Source organism: Drosophila kikkawai, chromosome 3R (genome assembly GCF_030179895.1).
Source record: "Drosophila kikkawai strain 14028-0561.14 chromosome 3R, DkikHiC1v2, whole genome shotgun sequence".
NCBI classification, from domain to species: domain Eukaryota; kingdom Metazoa; phylum Arthropoda; class Insecta; order Diptera; family Drosophilidae; genus Drosophila; species Drosophila kikkawai.
The window spans coordinates 37,980,114-37,999,732 of record NC_091731.1 but is presented as its reverse complement, the minus strand read 5'-3'; the positions used below and the strand labels follow the sequence as shown (position 1 = coordinate 37,999,732).

At 43.6% G+C, this 19,619-nt stretch overlaps 6 protein-coding genes across 6 annotated transcripts in view; 3 read left to right on the top strand and 3 right to left on the bottom strand.

The window, feature by feature from the left end:
* The first annotated feature begins 351 nt into the window (after positions 1-351).
* On the top strand, positions 352-1,130 carry RpL32 (Ribosomal protein L32). Its single transcript, XM_017181406.3, has 3 exons — positions 352-404; positions 595-694; positions 759-1,130. Exons 2-3 carry the CDS (start codon positions 602-604, stop codon positions 1,068-1,070), a joined length of 405 nt encoding a protein of 134 aa, XP_017036895.1. The 5' UTR covers positions 352-404; positions 595-601; the 3' UTR covers positions 1,071-1,130.
* Positions 1,131-1,247: 117 nt separating this feature from the next.
* On the bottom strand, positions 1,248-2,896 carry Sry-delta (Serendipity delta). Its single transcript, XM_017181403.3, has one exon. The coding sequence runs from the start codon at positions 2,771-2,773 to the stop codon at positions 1,505-1,507; it is 1,269 nt and encodes a 422-aa protein (XP_017036892.2). The 5' UTR covers positions 2,774-2,896; the 3' UTR covers positions 1,248-1,504.
* Positions 2,897-3,223: 327 nt separating this feature from the next.
* Sry-alpha (Serendipity alpha) lies at positions 3,224-4,786 on the bottom strand. The gene is made up of 2 exons (XM_070286386.1): positions 4,294-4,786; positions 3,224-4,233 (listed from the first exon to the last, which is right to left on the bottom strand). The coding sequence occupies exons 1-2, from the start codon at positions 4,784-4,786 to the stop codon at positions 3,224-3,226; spliced, it is 1,503 nt and encodes a 500-aa protein (XP_070142487.1).
* A 30-nt stretch (positions 4,787-4,816) lies between these two features.
* Positions 4,817-6,392, bottom strand: Sry-beta (Serendipity beta). The gene is made up of 2 exons (XM_017181405.3): positions 6,210-6,392; positions 4,817-6,151 (listed from the first exon to the last, which is right to left on the bottom strand). Exons 1-2 carry the CDS (start codon positions 6,280-6,282, stop codon positions 5,124-5,126), a joined length of 1,101 nt encoding a protein of 366 aa, XP_017036894.1. The 5' UTR covers positions 6,283-6,392; the 3' UTR covers positions 4,817-5,123.
* A 98-nt stretch (positions 6,393-6,490) lies between these two features.
* pont (RuvB-like helicase pontin) lies at positions 6,491-8,328 on the top strand. Its single transcript, XM_017181404.2, has 3 exons — positions 6,491-7,426; positions 7,492-7,690; positions 7,848-8,328. Exons 1-3 carry the CDS (start codon positions 6,610-6,612, stop codon positions 8,200-8,202), a joined length of 1,371 nt encoding a protein of 456 aa, XP_017036893.1. The 5' UTR covers positions 6,491-6,609; the 3' UTR covers positions 8,203-8,328.
* A 486-nt stretch (positions 8,329-8,814) lies between these two features.
* Positions 8,815-19,619, top strand: part of Nuak (Nuak family kinase 1) — a 29,304-nt gene continuing 18,499 nt past the window's right edge. Inside the window, exon 1 of the mRNA XM_017181364.2 lies at positions 8,815-9,424. The gene's annotated coding sequence lies outside the window, so the exon portion shown is untranslated. The remainder of the gene's footprint in view (positions 9,425-19,619) is intronic.

Here is a 19,619-nt window from a genome sequence, read left to right as displayed (position 1 = left end):
CAGGGATGGGAGCTGCGGAACCGGCTGTCGCCTACCAGGGCTGGTTTTGTTTACGGCCATTAATATTAATAATTGCTGTAAAAAACGCAGGACTGCCTTGCGCCTGGAGACGAATAATATAATAATTCGCAATAAAAATATTTATCATAATTTTAAGAGAAAATAACAAAAAGGTTCATATAAATCATGCAACGCAACTCAACGTAACGAATGTAACGTTAACGTAAGATAGCACAGTGTGACCGATAGGAATACATTTTAGTATTTTTCAAAATATCGATATTCGATATACGAAAATAGGAGGAATTAGTAGCCTTTGAAGATATCGATGTATCGCCTTTTTTTGGGGTGTTTCTGACATCCCCACTGGTCACACTCTCTTTTCGCTATTGATTTCCGGCGAGGTCTGTACATAAAAATTAGGCCCACGTGTATTTATTTTTCGTTTTTTATAATAATTAGCGCTCTGCGCATCTGAGTTGACTGCTTTCCATTGAGAGCCGGCCCGGGCCCCTCTGACTTATTACATGTAGTGGTTCGTGACTGCATTGGCGCCGAGAGGACTAATAGGTGTTTTTCATTTCTGTATTGCAGCTCCAAAATGACCATTCGCCCGGCGTACAGACCCAAGATTGTGAAGAAGCGCACCAAGCACTTCATTCGCCACCAGTCGGATCGATATGCCAAGTTGTCGGTGAGTGGAAATTATTGAATTTAATGACAAGTTTCTGATAGCACATATTTTGTTGCCATTGCAGCACAAATGGCGCAAGCCCAAGGGTATCGACAACAGAGTGCGTCGTCGCTTCAAGGGCCAGTATCTGATGCCCAACATCGGCTACGGCTCCAACAAGCTGACCCGCCACATGCTGCCCACCGGCTTCAAGAAGTTCCTGGTGCACAATGTGAAGGAGCTGGAGGTGCTGCTGATGCAGAACCGCGTATACTGCGGTGAGATCGCCCACGGCGTGTCTTCAAAGAAGCGCAAGGAGATTGTGGAGCGCGCCAAGCAGCTGTCGATCCGCCTGACTAACCCCAACGGTCGTCTGCGTTCTCAAGAGAACGAGTAAGCTTAAGATTCATAACGTTGTAACGTCGGAATACAAGTTTGAAACGTTAAAAACACACAAGAGTATGCTTTTTTTGTTTTTTATGGAGAACCGAAGCTCGATTATAAACCAAGGCGTTTGCTGTGTGACTTGTAGGAGTTATTTTGCGGAACTTCCCTTTCTCAAAAAGTCATAGAATTGTTGAAAATTGTTTTATTTTTGTTTTATTCGTATTTTATAAGTGTTAGTACAAATCGATGATAAGCATTGGAATCTTTAATTCACATAATTAAGTGCAGTCGAATTAACCGAGCACAAATTGTATTAACTCTCGATGCCTCTTGGATACCAGAAATTTATACTTTGAAGGGACATCGATATCTACAATTTAATGAAGGATAAAGAAGGGAATATGCTAGCGTACGATAGCTTATTTTCAGTTAAATATAATTTGTTTATTTTAGGACAACGTCATGATCGAATTGCAAGTGGTGTTCCAGCTCCTTTTTGTTCTCGAAGTTGGTGCTGCAGATCAGGCAAAAGCCGCTGTTGTCGTCATTGTCCGACGACATAATCACGGTAACTGCCTGCTCCGATTCGTCCACGTCCACATGCAGCTCCTCCACCACCTGCTGCTCGTCGGCGGGAGCCTCCTCCCTAACGCCGTAGACCAAGTCGCCCTCGTGAGTCTTCATGTGCATCTTGAGGGTGTATCGCTCGGTGAAAGACTTGGGGCACACGGAGCAGTAGTGGCGGGGCCGGTTCTCCTTGTGAATTAGGGTGTGATGGTTAAAGGTCTTTCGTGATTTGAACGACACATTGCATATGCTGCAAATGATGGGGTTTTCCTCAGCTTCGTGCCGCAGACGGTGGTTGTACAGTAAATTGTCCTGCGAGAAGCGAAGTCCGCACTTTTCGCACTGGTACTTCTTCTTGTCCCAGTGCATGCGCATGTGACGCAGTGTGTTTACTGGACGCGAGAAGCTCTTTGGGCAGTAGCGGCACTGCTTTTCTGTCTTGCCCTCATGCACGTTCATGTGCAGTTCAAGGTACTCCTCGTCGCGACGTATTACCCCGCAGATGGGGCAGACATGGTTGGGCTGCTTGGAGTGCTCCTCACTGATGTGCTTCTGGAGCTGATACCACGAATTGTACACCTTTCCGCAGGTGCTGCACTCCTGCTTGACACGTTTTCGCATGGGCTTGTCTTCGCCGTCGCCCTTGGATAAGCTTCCCTCGGGCTCACCCACCTCCACCTCGCAGAGGAATTCATTCTCGTCGTCGTCTTCGTATTCGCGCTTGATCTCGGTATCAGAGTCTTCTTGGTCCTTAACTAGCTCCACGAACAGGGCCTCCGCTTCGGCATCGGCATCCGTGTCCTCCTCCTCCAGGGGCACCTCCTCCTCCTCCTCCACCAGAAGATCCTCGCCGGACTCTGGCAGATCGAAATCCGACTTAAGGGCGTGTTTCAGCTGATTAGTGAGCCGCTTCTGTGTCGTCATCAGATTGACCATAATGGTGTCGTAGTCGGACAGCTCGCTGAAGCAGCGCGGACAAAGGCGGGAATTAGTCTTCACGTCCAGCGGCGAGCCGATGCAGTTGGCCAGGTGCGTGAGCACCAAGGAGACTGTCTTCTGCGACGAGGGCACTTTGGCCGACAGCTTTTCGTAGCGGCTGGTACCAGAGCCTAGCTCGACGGCGCCACAAAAGAAACACGAGTCCATTGCGGCTTGATGTCCAGTATTTTGTTTACAATTCGTGCTTTGCCCGGGGAAATGGATTTTGTGTATAAAATTTAATAGAGTTGGCAAAAAATGTGATATCGAAACTATACCAAAACGCCTGAATGCAACCGTGAGCATTTCCAGGGCTGCAAAGGCGGCGCGATAGTATTTCTGGTATTTTCTCTGCCGGACGTTCCAGCAATTCACAAATTTGGATCTACCAAATATGCCGCTCCGTTCAAAAGCCATTGCAATTTGACATTGAATACCTTTTTATTTATATATTTGGAATTTAATAATTATTTAATAATTTACAATTATTTTTGTGTATTATGTGGTCGGCTAATACTCTTTTTTTGATCTCAGCTACATTCGATATATCGATTACAACTGTCGTTTGTTCTTAAATCTATACAATTATCGGTATCAATGCAATTAATTATTATATATTTACAAAGGGTTTATTGAAGAATTAAGAATCTCTGTAATCTGAAAACTAATCAGGTCGCCCTTGCTGACCATATCCTGCGTATATGTTGAATTTTTGCAGTTTTTTACAAAGGACTCCGATCGGCTTTTTCTGATAAAGGTGCTTCTGCTGCCACAGGGCTCTAAATCTTTGGATGAGATGGAATTGTCTTCCAAGGTATCCTTACAAATAGAATTCCTCAGCTTTGCAAGGACCGAATACAACATCTTGAGGCGCTTAGCAATTCGCTTTGGGTCGATTGAAAAGGCCAAATTGACAACTGCTTTACATTCTCGAAGGATCAGTATGAAATCCTTGTATACCCGCTTGCCATCGTCGCCGAGGACAGAATAATTAGCGGGTAACTGAAAATGATCCACTAACACATTGCCCATCTGAACAATCAACAATAGTTGGTTTTTATCCAGCATTTGTATACTTTCTGCCAGCATATCTAGGTAATTATTAATCAGCGAGCAACTGTCGGTGATCTCGTGGATGATATTGCGGAAGATCGACATCTCTTCATTGAAATGGTCCTCTAGGATTTTGGCGTGAAGTGCGGACGTTAATGATTCCGGCAACTGCAGAGCCGGAACGATACAGGCGTCCAAAGACTCCAAGGAAGCGAGGCAACTGCGCACGACCGTCTTGGTTTTTATATTCTGGGAGAACGCTATGGCCAGCACTCCGATCTGCTGGATGCGATCCATATTGGTGTCGAATGAGCCTATCAGCTCATGGGCAGTAGAAGATCCCGACTGCACTGCTTCCTTTAATTTTGCCACTGATGTGTTTTCAAACTCGATTAGGCCGACGAAAAGCAGGTGCAGGAGGGCCTCATTAAGGTACGATTCCAGGGCATAGAGCGCCCGTTCCAAGGAGAGGGCTTCTAGCTTACGATGACCACGATTAGGATCGCCTTCCTTCTCATGGAATGTTGCGCATTCGCCAAGCAAGGTCTCGCAAAGTGCCGACAAGGCCTTTTTGTCTGTTGAAATTGCAACGTTAGCAAACGCCAACGCATGACGGACAATGTGATTCACTATACTGGCCAGCGGATAGGAATCCTCCAAAAAGCTTTCCTCAAAAATATGTATGGAGTTACTACTTCCTTCAGTCAGTTTTTCCATATATGCATCCAAACGCTCCAACGCCAAATCCATCAGCTCTACGAACGAAGTATCTTCCAGGCACTTTTCGGCATTGTGACTAGTTTCTAGCTGCGTCACGGAGATAAGCAGCCGGCGGATACACCAGTCCAATCGATCGAGAAAATGATGCTTTGTCATCTGCGACGCGTCCAACCTGATTCCCTTTTCTAGATGAGGGATGCAGCAAACCACCTGGTGGAGACACAGGAAGATTGTCTCGACATCTATGTTGTCGCCGCACGGAGCCAATTCCGGCAATTGCGCCTTGAGGTTGGTGGCGAAATCCAGAAAGTTGGCGCAGAACTCGTTCAGCCAGCCAATATTCATGCTGCGGGAACCTTCTGCAATCAGCTCACTGCACGCATTTAACTGAATAAATAATGCATTCATTTTTCAAGGTGTACACTGGCGAGGATGAACGTTTCGACTAAGGAGGCCACACAGCAGACGATGTTCTTATATGTGCAAACTAACAGGTAGACGGTGCACTACGACAGTTGAGAAAAGACATCTGCCTACTTTATTGCCAAAATCCATCGGAGGTAACTCCCATTTTAGAGAATTCCGACTAAATCCCCGATTTTACCTGTTTTGGTTCAAGATAATAAAGTTAGGAGGGAATGGAATTTCCGGGATAATGAGAGATTTAAATTTATGATACATACGGGTGTTTATGTACTTATGCGTACGGATGATAAGTTGCTTATAGATAACTAAACGTAATACTTTAATATAAAGCTGCAGCGGCGGTCTTGTCCTCCTTCACTGCCGGCTGGTGGACGCGCTTGTGCACCTTAAGAGTGTACTTGTCCACAAATGACTTCTCGCAGTCGGGACACGGATAACGCGGTCGATCGGCCTGATGGGTGCGTAAGTGATGCTTGTAGGTGCGCTTAGTCTTAAACTGCTGGTGGCACAGCTCGCAAATCAGAGCATTCTCCTCAGCATCGTGCCGCATTAGGTGGTTGTACATCAACCAGGAGAGCGAGAAACGCTCGCCACATTTATCGCATTGATACTTCTTCTTGTCCCAGTGTACTTCCATGTGACGCAGCACGTTGCGCTTGTGGGAGAACTTCTTGTCACAGTAGCGACACTCCAGTTCCGTCTTACCCTCGTGTAGATTCATGTGCAGGTCTAGAACCTCGTCGTCCTTGACCTTCAGACCGCATATGTTGCAGGTAGTAAACTCATTCTTCTGACAATTGTCAGTCTTGATGTGCCTGTCTAGGATCTCCTGACTGGAGAACATCTCTCCGCAAATGTGGCACGGTATATCCATGTTCTCAAAGAACATCTCCTCAGACGAGGACATGCTGTCCTCCGCCTCCGCCTCGCTAAACCGGAAATCATCATCCAGCATCTCCTCCTTCATGAACTCCTCCTCCTGTACTTCCTCCTCCTTCATGGCCTCCAACATTGCGGCCGAGGACTGTGGAACCTCCACCTGCTTATTTTGCGTGGGATGTAGGATCTGGAAGGCCGGCACTTGGACGCTGGGCTTGGTGACCCGCTTCTTGCCCGTTGGCTTGCAATCGTCTGTGCCCTCTCCTTGACGGCATCCTAGAAGCGCGTCTGCAATCTGACGCTGAACCTGACTGAGGTTCCGCACCAGCCTGTCGTAGTTGAAAAGGTACTCCAGGCAGTCCCGACAGGCGGCTGAGCTGGGTGTGAGGTCCAGGCGCTGGTTTATGATCTTCTCAAAGTATTTCAGTATGTCTTTAATCGGTTTGAAAGTGCCTGGCACTATGCAGCCTATAAAAAATATCAACCATTACATTTTCCCACCAAGAAAGCCCCACGCAGTCCCTACCTTCAATCAACTGGAAGACTCCCACGGACTTGATCTTGCCGCACACAAAGCAAAACGGGCGCGTCGAACTCATTGTCGCAATGGAATTGTTAATATCGAAGCTGGTGCATATAATAAATAAATTTCTGTATATTTTTTACAAATGCTTGCAAATGGGCTCAGCAGTGAGGCCAGACTTGGGAGAATCGATAGTTCGCTGAAAAATACCAGATACCTATGTAGTGCGTATCGATACAGACTGTCGCCTCACTAAAAACATCGTTTATATCGATAGTAATATCGCTGTCTAGTTTTCCATGCCGGCAAAAAAGTTTTCGTTGACTTGACAACAAATTTGTTTTATTGAGCATTAGAAGAAACATTTACCCATCAGGAAACAGCTCTAATACAAAAGGCCAGAATGAAGATCGAGGAAGTAAAAAGCACCGTGCGCACCCAGCGCATTGCCGCCCACAGCCACGTGAAAGGGCTTGGACTGGACGAGGCCGGAGCTGCCCTGCAGAGCGCGGCCGGACTAGTGGGCCAGAAAGCGGCCCGCGAGGCAGCCGGCATCGTGGTAGATCTGATCAAGTCAAAGAAAATGGCCGGTAGAGCCCTGCTGCTGGCTGGCCCGCCGGGTACCGGCAAGACCGCCATCGCCCTGGCCATCGCCCAGGAACTGGGCAACAAGGTGCCCTTCTGCCCTATGGTGGGCTCCGAGGTATTCAGCAACGAGATCAAGAAAACCGAGGTTTTGATGGAGAACTTTCGCCGCTCCATCGGGCTCCGCATCCGCGAGACCAAGGAGGTCTATGAGGGCGAAGTCACGGAACTAACTCCCGTGGAAACCGAGAATCCCATGGGTGGCTATGGCAAAACCATTAGCAACGTGGTCATCGGCCTAAAGACGGCCAAGGGCACCAAACAGCTGAAGCTCGATCCAAGCATCTTCGATGCCTTGCAAAAGGAGAAGGTGGAAGTGGGGGATGTCATATATATAGAGGCTAACAGTGGAGCAGTCAAGCGCCAGGGACGCAGCGACACTTTTGCCACTGAATTCGATCTAGAAACCGAGGAGTACGTGCCTCTGCCCAAAGGCGATGTCCACAAAAAGAAGGAAGTGATCCAGGATGTCACTCTACATGACCTGGATGTGGCCAATGCTCGCCCGCAGGGCGGCCAGGATGTGCTTTCTATGATGGGCCAACTTATGAAACCAAAAAAGACCGAGATTACCGGTGAGATCTTTTTTTTTTTTTGCTGTGTGTATAAATAAGGTGTCCTAATACTTTTAAATTTCTAGACAAACTACGCTTGGAGATCAACAAGGTGGTGAACAAGTACATTGACCAGGGAATAGCAGAGCTAGTTCCAGGTGTCCTTTTCATCGATGAAATTCACATGCTTGACCTGGAGACCTTTACCTATCTGCACAAGTCGCTGGAGTCCCCCATAGCCCCAATTGTGATTTTTGCCACCAACCGCGGACGCTGTGTGATTCGGTAAGAGTTGGCATTTAGGGTAGCATTTCAAGTTCCCCATGTTACGTGCTGTCTTGGCAACTACAAGTCCGTTTGTTTATGGGACAACCACTAGCTCCTTTATAGTACCTGCTTAAATTGGAAGGCCCAAGTTGATAGTTGTCCAAATATTTTACAGTGGCACCACCGACATAATCTCGCCGCATGGCATTCCCCTGGATCTGCTAGATCGCCTTTTGATCATCCGCACGCTACTCTATTCCACCGCCGACATGGAGCAGATCATTAAGCTGCGCGCCCAGACGGAGGGTCTTCAGCTGGAGGAGTCCGCCTTCGGTCGTCTGAGCGAGATTGGAACCAACTCCACGCTGCGCTATGCCGTGCAGCTCTTGACCCCTGCTCACCAGATGTCCAAAGTGAACGGTCGCAGCCAGATCAGCAAGGACGACATCGAGGATGTGCACTCTCTCTTCCTCGACGCCAAGCGCTCCTCGAAGCATCTTTCTGAGAAGAACAATAAGTTTATGTTGTAAGTTTTGTGGTTGCGCCAGTAATTCGCACCAATTATAAAATAGATTATGAATTTGGTCAATGGTTATATTCCATGATAAAATATAATAAAGAGCAAGCTTCGGACTGCTTAAATTATCCTTTCGAAATTTGGCTGAATTCTGTACACCTTTCTGATACTCCTCTGACTACTCTATCCACTATATATGTAGGCAACCGGAGATAATGTTTTAAACATTTATTTAGTACATTTTGAAGGGTTTAAATATACGTTACCTACAAGTTAAGTGTGACCAGGATGCAAAGCAAAGTCTGTTAACGAGCCAAATTTTACTTTGATCTGGCACTTTTGGTCGCTGGGACCGAAAAGTCTGGCAGCACTGTTAGCTGGGACCGAAAAGTCTGGCAGCACTGTTAGCTGGGACCGAAAAGTCTGGCAACGCCGCGGCACGAGCGACCAGCGTTGCCAGACTTTTCGGTCCCAGCGACCAAAAGTGCCAGACTTTGAAGTTCAGAGTGACCAAGGAGAAAATACCGAAATATATCAAACAAAAATATGGCGATTTTGATATTTGGGCAAAAAATATAAAAATAAATATAGTGGGAAAATAGCTAAATTCTGATTAGGTCGTGGGTCGTGTCGCGCTTGATGAGTAAAAAACGAGCTAATAACAAAGTTAATTCGAAATGAACGTGACAAAACCGCTCGGGTGCGCTCTGGCTAATTCGGAATTGCATTGCTAACAGATTTCTCTCTAGAAACCTTTAAATACGAGTGAAACAGCGCGTTTGCCTTCGGAAAAAATTGGGGAACACGTCGCGGAAAGTGCATCAAGTATATACGTAAATATGTATTTCTTCAATTCCTTCGCCCTTCGCGGTGAGTAGTATATACGTATGTATTCGATTCCTTCGCGGCGTAGGCGTCTTCGTCCCCGACCCCCGCCCGTTCCGACAACGCCGGCAGTTGCACTTTAGCGAGCGTCCCTGTGCGCGTGTGGTAATTTCCAACTGTGAATGTGAAATCTAATAAGCAATAGTTGTTGTTGGCGTAGTTAGCTATTACGCATTGTGCTTAATTTCAATGAAACCCACTCCTGGTGGCGAAACCAACCTGAAATGGAAACATTTGGGATCCGTCGGCTGGAGAAGAACCAGCAGCAGCAACAAAAAAACGGCTGCTAGAACCGGGCGCTAGCGAGAGCGAAAGAGAGCGAAGGCAAACAAACGAAACAAGAGAACAAGGTAATGTATGCGTGTGTGTGGGCCGCACCTCCCAATCAGACAGAAAATGTGGCAGAGTGTGGGTGGCTCTTACACTTTTCTTTTGGCATTAACTATTATTATGGTTGGAGTATCAGGAATGCGGGAATTACATAATTTCCGACTGTTTTTCCTCGTCAGTTTGGAGATATCATATCAATTCTGATTGGAATGCGTTTCTTTTATTTATAAAAATTACGCTAATTAATTGCATTGAATGACTTATAAAACATGTGTGAAATTCGCGGAAAGGCTGCAAACAAAAGGGAAAAAGCAATCAACTCCCTCGCTCTGAAAACGAAGAGGAAGAAGAAGCTTTTGCAGCTGCTTCTCGCGATCATATTTGTGGGCCCGTTTCCAAGACATTTTTTATTTGTGCGGTGTTGCGGGCGAAAATTGGTCAGAAAGCATAAACAACACATTTTTATGGAACGCTGCCGGCGGCGCATGCTATGAATTCTTCGCCCACACTCTCTATTTCTCTCGATCGTTGCCAAGATTTTAACCCTAAAGTCTAGTACACTGCTAAAATCGTAGTGTGCTAAAACTCCCCATCTTTCTATTAAACTAGTTTAGGAACTTTTAAAACTTTTTAGTCCGATTTCAAACTATTTAAGTTAGCTTCCTTTCTTTTTATTCCCTTGCAGGGTATTATAGTTTCTTAACGCTTTGATATAATTGTGTGCCCGCCGGAAGGTTGCTCCACTGTGCGTGGGCGGCAGGGCATGGTGGCAACGATTTTTTAAAATACACTTTTCTGGGCTGCCAAACAAAAGCAACAGCCGCGTGTTGCCATTGCTCTGGTCGCAGCTTTGGTGTTTAGTCTCCGGGCCTTTGTGAATGTGCAGTAAACAGCCTTGTAAGCGCCACCCACACAAAGACAGACCACACAAAAATTTGTATAGCCGGCCAGGCGAAGACACCAACACTAACGTTGCGGGCGCTGGCCGTGAGTAAGCGTCTGTGCGAAGCATCTATGACGTGAGTAGAAGCTGGCAACGTTTACCCACGCCTCAAGTCGCGCTTTAGAAGCGTCATTCGCTCAGCTGAGCGCGCCTTTCCCTCTATTCGCTCTTTCTGCGGCTGTCTCTTTCAAGCCAAAGCTTTGTACCCGAGTGCGTGGAGGGGGTTAATTAGCTTAATAAATTAAATACCGTAAATAACACAACATTTGAACAATATTTTAAATATTTAGTTTGGAAAACTATTTACAGAAATAGGATAACTGTCCACAGAAATAAAAAAAACTTGAAATTTTTGCTTTTTTATGATGTTTTTGTAGCATGCAGATTCCCAGAGCTTTACAATATCTTTCAGTTAGGATGTTAATGTTATTAATAGTTAAGCTCGGACTATTGTAGAAGATTTTAAATTCTATGGCTCTATATAGTAGTCTCCCTGTGTACCACGGATTAAAATTCCTCGATTCATTATTCGCTTCATATAGAAGTTTTACCTTATTTGTGTCACAAAATTTCGGTTATTTTTGCATTCGTCCTCCTCTCATTCCACTTGGTTTTTTGGCCTGAGGTTCGGTTTCGTTTGTGGGCATTCGGAGCAATCTATCAATAACAAAAAAGTCGTCGGGCTTTGCCATTTGTGCCTCATCTTCGCCTTCTTCTCACCTCCACTCGCCCGTTCCCTTCCTAACCTTGTGCTAATAAAATATAAAAAAAAACGACAGAAGATGTGCACCGCACATTTGCAATGTTTATAACGCTTGCCATTGTGCATTGAAGGAGCGGGTGTCAACGGGGAAACCTGGTGAAATGGGGAAAATTTAGTGTTTCGAGTAGCACTGGCTAGTTTTTTGGCTAGACAACTCGGTTACGCCTCAGCTGTGCCTCTTGGTGGCGCCGATCACCGGCCTGCAGCGCGCTTCCCACTTAATTTTCCATTTTGTTTTATCTACCTGTCGGTTAGTTGCCGCTGAGCCGATCAACACCCTCTTCTATACAAGAGAGAGTGAATAGAGAAACAGCTGGGTGTGTGGGCAGCGTCAGGTGAGTGGGCCCGTTAAAAGCGCCTCGGTGACTCAACTCGATTTGCTCGGCTGTTTTCATTATCTGCGCTCTCAAAAAAGCCCGCAGTTGATCGGCGTAAAATGCACGGGAAAAAAGGGGTTGTGGTATTCTGAAATATTGTAAAATATTTTCAGTCGTTATTGGTAGCTATAATTACATATAAAGCGGAACTTTACTCTGCATAGAAACCACCGTATTATGTCATATTTAAAAAATAATAATAAATTAGGTTGATCAAATTATTCAGTGTTCAGCCAATAATATGCTGTAAATATTAGCAAGTAAGTGAGCAGCAAACCAGGACTTGCACATTTTTATGTACATTATGTACTTTCTCTTCTTTACCATCCTTTACCACCCATTTCCGGGAGGCCGTCTTTTTCATTAACCTACTAGAGTTTTTCCCCCCTGGTGTAGGTGTGCATGGTTTGCCTAAAAGTCTGCGCCTATCAACGACATTTCAGGGGGCAGGGGGCGCGGCGACTCAATTTACTAATTGCCGCACCTTAACCGCCTTAACCGCCTGCAACAACAACGACAACTGTCGCCCGAAGAGGTGAGAAAGAAGAGCGGCCCTGGGAAAAACGAAAAATACGTTATTCATGCGCTTGGCATGTCGACATTGACGTCGCTTTTTCGTCGTTGCTGTGGCAGACACTTGAAAAAAGTCTTGGGAACTTATGTGATTTTTGATATTCGTACATATGTATATTAAAAACTACATTTAAGCTTTAATTTTATTATTGTGTTATACTTCTCAACCGTCAAAAAGGAACATAATTTATAATTATTGAGTAATTATAAATATGCTTGACAGAATTTTCTTATTTCTTACGATTGTTCTCTTTAAACATTTAAGGAATTTAAGAACAAAATTTACTAATAATCAATGTGAGACGAGGTGTCGTTTTAGGCCAATTGTCTATGTGTACTTCGATGGCGGTTGTCGCTGACGAAGTAATGTGGGTGTTGGGATTCTTTCGGCTTGCCGGCTGCTTGCTTGTTAATTTTAATTAATTTTAATTTGATTAGGTTCAAGTGAATTTTGCTCGGCCAATGCTAACGCGAATGTTTTTGACTTGTTTCTCAATTGTGGTACCCGGTCAGCAGCTGCAGCTCTTCAAATAAATTGAGTTTGTGGGCGGTGCTGGGCACTGGCTGACCTACTTAGCGCATAGCCAAAGACTTGCAGAAATATTTTACTTAAATATTGCAAAAGAAAAATAACTATGCAAGCATTGCTCTGCCCGCAGACGCACAGGAACACAAACAAACAAAAGAACCAGGAAAACAAACACACTCCTCACCGCACTCTTTTCCCCACTCTCTTGAGAATCTTTCACCTGGCAGTCTTTGTGCTTTGTTACCTCGTGAGGTGCCGCTGGGAGCTGGCGTCGACTTGAGTAGGTGCTCCACACGCTCCTCACTTGCTGTCCGCTCCTCCTTCTCCAATGCTATTCTGCAGGCTGCTTATGGGCTTAATGAAATCCACATAAAGACACATAAATTCCTTTTTGAGCTTGAAAGCGGTTCTTCGCATTTGTTGCTGTCGAAAAAGGTACATTTACTTCTGAGAACATCTAGTAATCATGTTGTTTTTAAATATCAGATTATTATTGGAAGTGAAAAATAAAAAAAGGATGCGACGCAAGAAATAATCCTTGCCTTTAACTTCAACTTTGCCGTAGGAGCTTAGTTCAGGATTTCAATTTAATAAATTCTCTCGATCTTCAATCAATACCACCTTTTCAAAATCATGGCACACACCATTTCAGGGGAATGTATGCCTTAAAAGCCATTTCTCCTTGTAGATTTACGAATTTTTGTTCACTTTACTTAGAGAAAGGAAATCCGCCAGCAAGAGCAGTGAATCTTCGGCTCCGAATGGAAAGTGGATTTAATGCATCTTGCCTAGCGGTGAAGCAGAATGCAAGGCGCTCGGATGGGTTTCCTTCTAGGAGATGGTGTGGTGCAGTGAGCTATCGGCATGCTTTTGTTGCCCCCATGTCATTGTTGCGTTTATGAAGCTACATGGAAGCTGCCCTTTCGGCCTCCCTTGGCAACTCACATTTATCAGCGCCTTGTCTAGGCAATTCACTTAAAAAAATACAACATTTTAAATCGTTAGTTAAACTAGGGAGATGGGGCGGCGATGAAGGGAATAAAAGCTCTATGCTTAACATCTGAATCATTTAAAAATTTATTTATTTATTATTATTTTATATATTTATTAAACTTGTTGTGGACTTCTCGAATGGGTTATCTTGAATGGATAACAATGTGATTTTTCTCTCAACCTCACTCTCGATCAACCTCACTCTCTGTCTAGCTACCTATAAATGGAGGCACCTCTGCCGTCGCAGCCTCTGCCTGTACGCGCCTCCCCTCGTCTTCACCTGTCACGTGTGCATCTCAACCCACCTGAATAGCCCCCGAAATAGTGTGACTTCGCTGGAAATGTGCATGTTATTATTATAATCGAGCAAAAATCCCAAGAATCTCTGCAATCGAAGGAATTAATCATCAATGAATCTCAGCCAAGTCTGCGGTTTGAAACTGAAAGAGAACTTGCCGCAAAACCTAAAAGAAAGCTAACTGCGGGAACAGATGGCTCCTTGATTAAATTGATTGATTTATTTTTATTGATTTATTTTTATAGTTCAGGTTATATATATCTATAATAGTACATAAACTGAATATGGTAATACATTTCGAAAGATGGATATAAATGTATAACTGAAATATAGTTTTATTTGAATTTTAAGTTGTTTGATTTACGTTGCCTACTTTTCAGCGGCTCTATGTGGCTTTGTCTCTGAAATTTATCATTTAAATTTTTCAATTTAAATTTTATATCATGCATCAAAGTGCAGGAGTAAATGAGTCCCATTTCTTTTCGTTCCTATGCTACCTTTTCGACATAGCTGCGGGTGTATGTTCTCGCCTGCCTGTGTGAGTTGAATGCCTTTGTTTCGGTGTTTAGCGCTTGAATATCGGTCAAGGCCGGAAATGCGGCGAACTGACGTGCATTTCGGGGACTTTTAGTTGTCGCTTCGGCTGCCGCAGTCCCTGCAAATGTATAACTGATGGCTTTGAGTGGCATAAAAATATGCATAGTGGTTTCTCTCAGTGCACCACTATCCCACGGCTCTTACTGCTGTCATTAATGATACTTTAACAAGACTCTCTCCTCGTACAAATTTTACCCCTTTAGCTTTAATTGCCGCACATTATTTGTAAGACCCCTAAAAATAGAGTAAATAAGGTCAAGGATGTAATCCTCTTGGTTTATTTTTTGTTTAGAGGGCTCATGACTCTATAAAACTTCATAGAAAACAGGCGTACTTTATTATATATTTTTGCAGCAAACTTTTTATTAATGTTTATCGCACATCTCTGGCTGAATCTATGAAGCAATTTTATGTTTGCGTCGTTGTTGTTAGCCATTGTGTGGTTGCTGGCTAAAATGAATACATTTCGACTGAATGCGCGCATTTTATTACGTGATGGTTGACTGTAAATCAAAAGCTTTTTACACCGACTGAAATTTTTTGCCATCGCGGGAGATTTATAAATTATAACTCCGAAATACGTGAAAGGTTCCCAGTAGCCGGAAATGGTAATAACATCTACATATATGCCCATTTTGTTTCGTTGTCTGAAATTTCCTTATTCTTCACAATGTATGTATCATATTAATCTTTAAGATATAAGTGGAAATGGTGGAACTCGATGGCAATACAAATTTTATTAGAAAGTAAGCATTAAACCTTTTTTCTGTTCATCCGATGATTTTCCTAAGAATCGATGCTAAACTTAAAATAAATAAATCAGAAATAAACCCATTAATAATACGTATACGCCACGTTTGCTCTTTTTTTGCTGCTACCCTATTTTTTAATCCTTTACTTTTCTCTGCCTCTTGTCTTGTCCAATCTGCCTGAAAGGAGTTGAAAATGCTGCTGATTGCCGAAGACAATTTGCGTCAAGAGAGGCGCTTGACTTTCTACCTGTGTTACCGTACATTGGGTACTCGCTCAAAGAACGAAACCAGCTAGAGGGCAGACGACGGGACAAAACAAAAGTCCCGGCAAAGTCACGATGTGCGACAATTACAGTCGTAAATTATGCCAACAGCAAGGGCAGTGGCAGCAATAACAGCAGTCAACCATTCCACGCCCACCCCAGTGGGCTTTTTGGCCCCGTCCGCAAACTTGGCCACAAAAGAAACAAGCCCATATGCAACAAAATGGAGCACAACAACGGAAACGACAACTCAATTAAGTAAATGAGTAAAAACCACGTTGGTGTTGCCGCCGCCGTTTCTGTTTATGCTGCAAATGTTTGAGGATGTTGCGGATGTTGCTTTTGGTAGAGTGGCTTACTTGTGTAGTTAAGTGAACAAAGCACTAAATAATTACCTACTTCGGGGCAGAAACTTGTCACTAAAATCGCTGCCTTTTGAGGTTGGTTAGCTTAATGAAATATAATTATTGCAATTTTCCTGCCTGACAATTTGCACCATTTTGGAGGACAAAGTCAATCTCATACATACGGGCACACACCCACAATCACACATATTCACTCAGCAGTATTAGGCCCGTGTAGTTACCATATAGCATCCCCAGTATGCTGGCCATTCGTTTCTATTTTGCTGCTAGGTCTATTCAGGTGTAGTCAAATTTGCATTGGAATGAATGAAGGTGTCACATGAAATTGAAGCTTAATGGAGACAAATTCAAAGCATAAAGTCATTAAGCATAAGAGCACTCAACACTTCGCTATTCCGGTATTAAGAATTAATAAAGTTGAAAATTGTTTTGGAGTTAAAATAATGTTAACATTTCGATACACAATATACACGATATACAACGTGGTGCGTGGATGCCAATAGATTCCATCTGTCTGGGTGGTCAGAAATAACTAATTAAAATACATTTATAATCAGGGAACTTGTGGCTATGAGTAATAATAATATTACCCTGCCATAAACCGGGTAAATACAAAAAAAGGCGTGGCGATTATGAGTGGAGAAGGGGGACTTTTTTTTTAAAGTTAAGCAAGTTAAGTTTTTAATAATAGCAATTCTCTTCTATGGTAACACATTTTAGGTATGCACTGCCAATTCAACCGAAAGTTGGCGATTTATAGGCGCATTCAAAATACTTAAAGGAACGTCCACAGCTCCTCTCCCTGCCCTTGCCAACGACCCTGTGTCCCTCCTCTTTTCTCAGCTCCCACTCCCCCGTCAGGCTTTATTGAACCAACAAAAAGTTGAGCAGCCAGCAAAAATGGCATTTCCGGTTGGAGTTGGCGTACACACCAAATTCCAGCAATGTCGCGTTTATTTTTAAGGCAGTCCCCGAAAAGCCGGCACGCACTTGTACCACTGCCACCCTCCCACACTCTCCCGTCCCGGCATCGACCCTCCCACACTTTGATTTCACGTTGCTTTTGTTTTAGTTGACGACGTTTTTGGCATGCAGGTTTCCACTTTCCCTTTTCTCACTTCTCTCTCTATTTTGAGTGACTTTTTGCTGTTGCATGCGCCAAGTGCCAGGCATAAGGCGAAAAGAAAACGAGGCGGCGAGGTCTTAACTAGGTCGATTATTTTATGGCACACGCGCACACGTAAGCCCCGGCGACACACATAAAGTATTTACCAGCACAGCGAGAAAAAAATATACTTGGTTTCAGGGGTTTTTATGTTGTCAAAACTATTTGTATTGGTGTTCTTTAAAATTCATTTTGTAACATGTCCATCTTCAGGTCGCGGAGATCAGGCACTTGAACACATTAAAATTGCCCCAAAGCACAATAATTAGGAAGAAACATTTTTCGGACTCTGAAAAAGTATATATCACAGTGTCTATCTTGTACGAGTAGAAGCGGCGTGCGAAAATTATATAAGCTCCTTTTATGCTATTAAGGCTTGACTTGACCGCTCGGCTATTGCCTCCAGAAGAATACTTTATGTATAGATGTACTCCGTAGACCGTATCCTTACAATTACATTACTTCAACCGGCTCGGCAGCACGCTCCATTTCTTGGACGTTTCCTCGGCGGGAACTCGAAATTGGTCGCCTGCTTTTAGCCGGGCAGATATTTTTCCTGCCTTCTACTAAGACTTGGCATAATATTATTTTGAATGTTTGAACAGGCATTTAAAGAGTTATATAGTGCACTTCTACTGTTGCCATTCCCTTCTCCCACTAGCAACATTCGTTATCGTCATCGTCGCCATTTCCATTGCATTCTCCATAGCCACTGAAGTCTATAGCATTCCTGCCCGTTGTTTGGCCAGCTCTGATAAGCTTTGAAATATTTTGAGCGGTAAACTAAAGGTACGCCATAAAAAAAGTATACTTTTAAAGTATTGTAGTGCTGAAGTGTACACAACTATATCTACATACATAGATATACCATATTTCTAGTTATGACCTAAATTTCGAATTAGGTGGATAATCAATTTTTACTTTCTCTGACCTACGTATTAGGGCCAAAAGAATTTTACAACCCGCCAGAGGTGTGTGGATAAATGTTAAACTTATCTGCGTACATATGTACATATATGTAACTATAGTTACATATACGATAAATATTGCTTTAGGGAAGTATGTTGCATTCGTATTTTATTTTTGTGTAATAACTATTTTTTTTTATTAAAATGCCTGCTTGTGATCTGGACTTGTTCCACGACCTTTGCAAATGTGACCGTCATATAATTTGTGTACCCAAAAGAACGGGAAATGATGAAATAAATAAATAATGGGCTCATTTGCCAATTTCGCAGCCCTCTTGCAACTGTTCACATAGGACATACATATGTGTATGTACACGTAAAAGCACACATAAACACCGCATTATAGACACCCCGATATCTGGTGTGCAGTGATCGTGACTGCGATCAGTTCATGGCACGCACCTCGTTAGAAATCGGGAGAATCCGAGGAAGATTTTAGAGAGTTTGAGATCAAGATAGAGACCGCCCGACGCATAGACCGAAACCAAGACAGAGATAGAGAAAACGAAAGAGAATGAGGGAGGTAGAGGTCTCACGCTCGAACATTTTTGGGGAGAGAATAGTGCATTTATTTTTAGGATAACAATGGGCCCCGAAGAGCATTGGCGAGGAGCAATATTCAGCTGATTTCTATATTTTCTTGGGGAAAATCGAGGAAAATTTTTCAGCGCTGTTTCAGTCGAGCGCATGGAGCAACGCGAGCAAGGCGTCAGAAGACCAGTGCGCGAATTATTTGTGTATATTCATATATACACACTTATACCCAAAAACCTATAGATACATATCTATATGTGCAGAGATAGCCCACGGTATAAAAATATATAGATACGGATCTACAGAGGGGACGAAAAGTAAAAAGTTGAAAAGAAATGTGAAATGTTGATTTTTCGTCTGTGCGTATGTGTGTGTGTGTGTGCGGTAGTTGACGTGTGCGTTCTGGTCATGAAAATTTGCAATAAGAAAAAACGGCCATAAATGTGAACAAATAATAAGCCAGAGCCACTCGGACTCAGTGTGTATCCATACAGCATTATCTCTCAAAGAAACAAATATGAGAGAAAAGAAAGAAAACGCCGAGTCTTAGCCAGAAGAATCTTAAGTAGAGGAAAACGCTGCTGCTGTTGCGGTCTTTCAGATACATACGAATGTTTCAGATTTGGATTTGAATTTGGCTTTCGGTTTTGGTTTCTGCAGACCACTTCCTCGTCCCATCCCATCATCCCATCTATGCCATTTAGTTTCGGGGTATGTTTTCTAGTTTCCTAGATAGCTGTCTCTCTTGCCTGCTTTTACATTTTTCCTATGCTATGCTGCTTCTTCTCTGGCTTGTCTTTTGCTCAAATAAAATTTCCTCTTGCGTGCTAGCTAAAAGTTATTTTTAAAAATTTCTTTTAATTTTGTTTTCTCATTTACCAGGAGATTCAAGACTTTAAATACGCGGCAGAGACGACGTCTCCGCCTGTCGATGCTCTCAAAGAATTTCAGCTTCTGGTGGAGGCTCTCGCTGATGCATTAATGCCGACAAGAATAACCCTCAAAATATTACAGATTTTCCCTTCTCCTTAAGATGGAAGCGAGCTGTTTTAAAAAATTACAAAGATGCATTAGCATTGCATGGGTCATACAATT